General features: G+C 37.3%; 1 protein-coding gene across 1 annotated transcript; it reads left to right on the top strand.

Annotated features, from left to right (window-relative positions):
• The first annotated feature begins 1,640 nt into the window (after positions 1-1,640).
• On the top strand, positions 1,641-4,297 carry LOC115952890 (pentatricopeptide repeat-containing protein At5g15010, mitochondrial-like). The gene has a single exon (XM_031070223.1). The coding sequence runs from the start codon at positions 2,094-2,096 to the stop codon at positions 3,933-3,935; it is 1,842 nt and encodes a 613-aa protein (XP_030926083.1). The 5' UTR covers positions 1,641-2,093; the 3' UTR covers positions 3,936-4,297.
• The last annotated feature ends 410 nt before the right edge of the window (positions 4,298-4,707 follow it).

Below are 4,707 nucleotides of genomic sequence, written 5' to 3'. Positions count from 1 at the left end.
AGGTATTGTAAAAAAAGATGGTATAATGATAAAGTGAGTTTTTAGAATGGTAAAATAGAATAGCATTAGCATTTTCCAATGCTAATGCTCTGAAAGAGCAGTGGAACTTGGGAATGTCACCACTCACGAGGCGCACATGGTGGGCGTAGAAGAACTCGTGGTCAAAACTGGTAGTGGTTAATTATTGGTTACAAATTGGTTTTTTTTTTTTTTTTTAAATATATATTTAGATTTTTGCCACATCATTCCATACCCTATTCCGTAAGACACCCTAGAAATTTGTGTGATGGATGGAAGTTGAATCTCCAAAGCAAAATAATAATAATAATAAATTAAAAAAATCTAGGACCGTATCCTGTTGTTGAAAAATTTCAATGGCAACAAACAATTTTACACATATTTTTGCAATTATATGACGTGATTGTAAATAGTAAAAAAAAAAAGTGATAAATGTATATAAAAGTGACATATAATCAATCACAATTTATTAGATAAGATAGTTGTGAAAATAGATGTAGAATTATAACTTTATGAGTGCCACAACTCTGATATGGTAGATTGTGAGTAGTAGAAAAAAAAAAATTAATAAGCAGTCCAATCACAGTCTATCACATTGAATAGATGTGAAAAATGATGCGTTACTAGAATTACTCACCTCCAAACCAACCACACCTGGCTGATTTTGAAACATTTAGTCTCAATCCTAGTAAAAAAAAGTCAAAACTAGATACATGTTGAAGATAAGGAGAGTGGCATGGGATTTTTTTGCCCTTTGGCCTATTTTTGCTAACATTTTTATTTTGTATCCCAAAGAGCAAATATATTAGTTAAGTAGCACATCGAGTCTTAGAGACTCAAGTTCATAGAAGGAACTCAAGTCTCTAAGACTTGAGTTTCAAAAGGTGGCAAAGCTGATTCAAAAAAAAAAAAAAAAATTCAAATGGAACTTGAGTCTTAAAAACCAAATTCACAAACTCTTTCAAATCCTCACATAAACATCTCACCTACAAACCCAGACCCAACACAAAACAAATTTGTGAACCTCTCACCTGCAAACCCAAACCCAGCAAGCGCACCATCACCTTATCCTGATCGGAATTTGCAAACCCAAACCCAACAAATGCACCACCATCTCATCTTGATCGGAACTTGCAAACCCAATCCCAACAAACGCATCACCACCTCATCTTGATCGAGAGAGCCATGACCTAAACCCACAACCTTTGATCTATGATTTTGACCAAGAGAGATAGGAAACGAGATAGAGCCAGAGAGAACCACCTCGGTGGAGACTCAATTCGGGCTTGATCTAGAGAGAAGAAGAGAGGTTCAGGGAGAGAAGAAGAAATTATCATTCAGATTTTTTTAATTTGTTTCTTTTGGTTTTCTTTTGAGGAGAGTCGAATTGCATGTGAATTTTTTTCTACATTAGCTTTGCCACCTCTTGAAACTGGAGTCTTAAGTTTCATTTGGGAGTTCACAAGGGAATGAAATAATCATAAAGAAATGAAATTTTTTTTTTTTTGAAATGAAGATAACTAATATGTTTGCCTTTTAGTCTACGTAACAAAAATGTTAGCTAAACTAGGACAAAGGTAAAAAAAAAAAAAAAACCCGAGTGGCATGACTTGGCTAAATAATCTTCCCCATGATAAACATTACCGTGCTGAGCCAAAAGGGCAAAAAAAGAAGATAAATATCAGCTACAATTGAAATGTTGTGACATGAACTGTACATGGATCAGACCGTACATGCGCTGCAACAAAGTGGTGCGAATAGCGATTGTTATTTGTTCCGTTATATGTTCTATTGTGACTGTGAAGGAAGGCGCACTTGTTTTACTTCAGGTTTAGACTCTACACACATTCTTGAACCGCTCTATTTGCCAATCTTCTTATTCCGGTGAACTCGTTTCCCGGCGAAATCCACAACTGTAAACTGTACGTAGAGATGTTTTGTTGAAGAAAGGAGTTTTCAACTAACAGTGCTTCGTTGTTGTATTAAGTTCGTTTAGTTAATTTCACAAACACTTGGTGCGCACTCGTGTTTATAGGCTTTTTTGTTGATCTTTCTTTCAATCCAGTAGGGTATAAATGCGGAACATGATGAGAGTAAGATTTTCTAACCTCTCCGTATTCTCAATTCTGCTTCAAACCCATGTCAAATCCACCTGTTTCTATTACTCTTATGTTGTTGTAAAGCCCATCAGTCCTGCTAGTCTTTTTAACTTGAACCCTTGTAGTACTTTTTCTGCTATGGCTATGAAACCCCACCTGCAATTTTTCTCGTCTTCTACTACTTCCCCAAACTCAACATATGCAGCCTCAAATGTACCTTTGATTATAGAAACAAAAGAAGATGCTTCTATTAGTGATGATGATGATAATGATGAAGACTATGAAGATGATGAGACACACTTCAGACCTTTGAGTTCAGGAGATGAGAGTCTCACCCGAGACATAAGGACTATTGTTGGTATATTAGGTGAACTGGGAAGCAATCCATCTGGAACAAAAAACGAGCTTGAGCGTGGTGGGATTACTGCCTCATCAGAATTGGTTGTGGGGGTGCTCTCACATTTTCGCAGCAACTGGGAAGCTGCATTCACCTTCTTTCTATGGGCTGCCAAGCAGCCAGGTTACACTCATTCCGTGCGAGAATACCATTCCATGATCTCTATTCTTGGGAAAATGAGAAAGTTCGACACTGCATGGGCCTTGATTGATGAGATGAGAATGAAAGGTGGTCTGAGTTCTAGTCCGACTAGTCCATCTCTTGTGACTCCTCAGACTCTCTTAATCATGATTAGGAGATATTGTGCTGTACATGACGTGGGGAGGGCTATAAATACTTTTTATGCCTACAAGCGGTTTAAGTTTGAAGTTGGCATTGATGAATTCCAAGGCCTTCTCTCTGCCCTTTGCAGGTACAAGAACGTGCCAGACGCTGAGCACATGCTCTTCTGCAACAAGAATGTCTTCCCATTTAATACCAAGAGCTTTAACATTATCCTCAATGGATGGTGCAATGTGATTGTTAGTCCCCGGGAGGGAGAGAGAATTTGGAGGGAGATGAGCAAGAGAGGTATTCAACATGATGTTGTCTCGTATGGATGCCTCATATCTTGCTATTCAAAAGCATGTAATCTGAATAAGGTGCTCAAGCTCTTCAACAGGATGAAGGAAATGGAGATTGTTCCAGATAGGAAAGTTTACAATGCTGTCATTCATGCTCTTGCAAAAGGTAGGCTTGTGAAAGAAGCTATCAATCTCATGAAAACAATGGAAGATAAGGGTATTGCTCCAAATATTGTCTCTTATAACTCACTGATCAAGCCTCTCTGCAGGGCCCGTAAAATTGAAGAAGCTAGAGAAGTCTTTGATGATATGTTATGCCGTGGCCTCTCCCCTACCATTCGGACTTACCATGCCTTCTTCCGGATTTTAAGGACAGGGGATGAAGTGTTTGTGCTCTTGGAAAAGATGAGAAAGATGGGCTGCCACCCAAATACTGATACCTACATAATGTTGATTAGGAAATTTTGCCGGTGGCGCCAACTTGATAATGTCTTCAAGTTGTGGAGTGAGATGATTCAGAATGGAGTTGACCCTGATCGGAGCTCATATATTGTGCTAATACATGGCCTATTTTTGAACGGAAAGTTGGAGGAGGCCCACAAATATTACATAGAGATGAAAGAGAGACACTTAATACCAGAACCAAAGACAGATGAGATGCTTCAGGCTTGGTTGTCTAGTAAGCATATATCAGAGTGTCAGATGAAAGATTTAGAACGCAATCGATTAGATTGTAGTCAGTCAGGCAAGAATGCAAGGGTTATAACCAGGAGATTTGATCAAACAAGAGATTTTCGACGCCAACCTGAAACTAGAAGAGTTGTCAGAGAGCGGGGCTTTTCTTTATGGGAGAAATAGGATCTCAGGTCTTGACTGGGTACCTATCAACCTTCAGCACCAAGTTGCGCATGGATTTCATACAGGTGGACAGAATTTTTCTTATCCTCATCGTCTATATAAGATGCATTCTGACTATTTGATTTTGTTGCTTCAAATCTTAGTAAATACCCAAAATTTTGGTGTTTGGTAAATTAACCTAACCTGTGCATGCCTTAAAAATTAAATTACTATTTGGGTTTATATAGAAAATGGGTGCATAAATGGTGTCATTGTTAATGGACGATTGATACACTCCTGGCAATGCTTTGTTAAACATAATATACATGATGGAGCCTTACAATTTTCAATGAACATCCTAATGTACCTAATTGACAAAAGTTATGGTTGTTAAAGGTTAAAAATTTTGAAAAGAGAATTGAAAATATAAACACATATACATTTACACCAAAAACTAATTGTTGTTTTGGCTTGATGATAAAAAGCAATCTTCATGAAGTAGACACCACAAGTTGAAAATTTATCATATCTAAAAAATAAAAAATAAAAAAAATAAAAATTTATTACAAAGGACACTTGCACTGAAGGATAAGTGCTACTTTAATTTTTTATATATGGAAATGCTATGTTTTCTTGTATCGTTTTTTGATTGGCGAGTTACATGCACCCGGTGGGTCTTGAACCTATGACCTTACCCTCAGCCTTGCTCTTATAATGAAGTACCATTTGAGCTAGATCAATGTGCATTTTCTTGTACCATCAGACTGTGGTTAACTCATTCAGTTATTTTTGA

The sequence above is a fragment of the Quercus lobata genome, chromosome 7 (assembly GCF_001633185.2).
Source record: "Quercus lobata isolate SW786 chromosome 7, ValleyOak3.0 Primary Assembly, whole genome shotgun sequence".
Taxonomy (NCBI): Eukaryota; Viridiplantae; Streptophyta; class Magnoliopsida; order Fagales; family Fagaceae; genus Quercus; species Quercus lobata.
The sequence above is the reverse complement of the archived record's forward strand: the minus strand, read 5'-3'. Positions and strand labels throughout refer to the sequence as shown.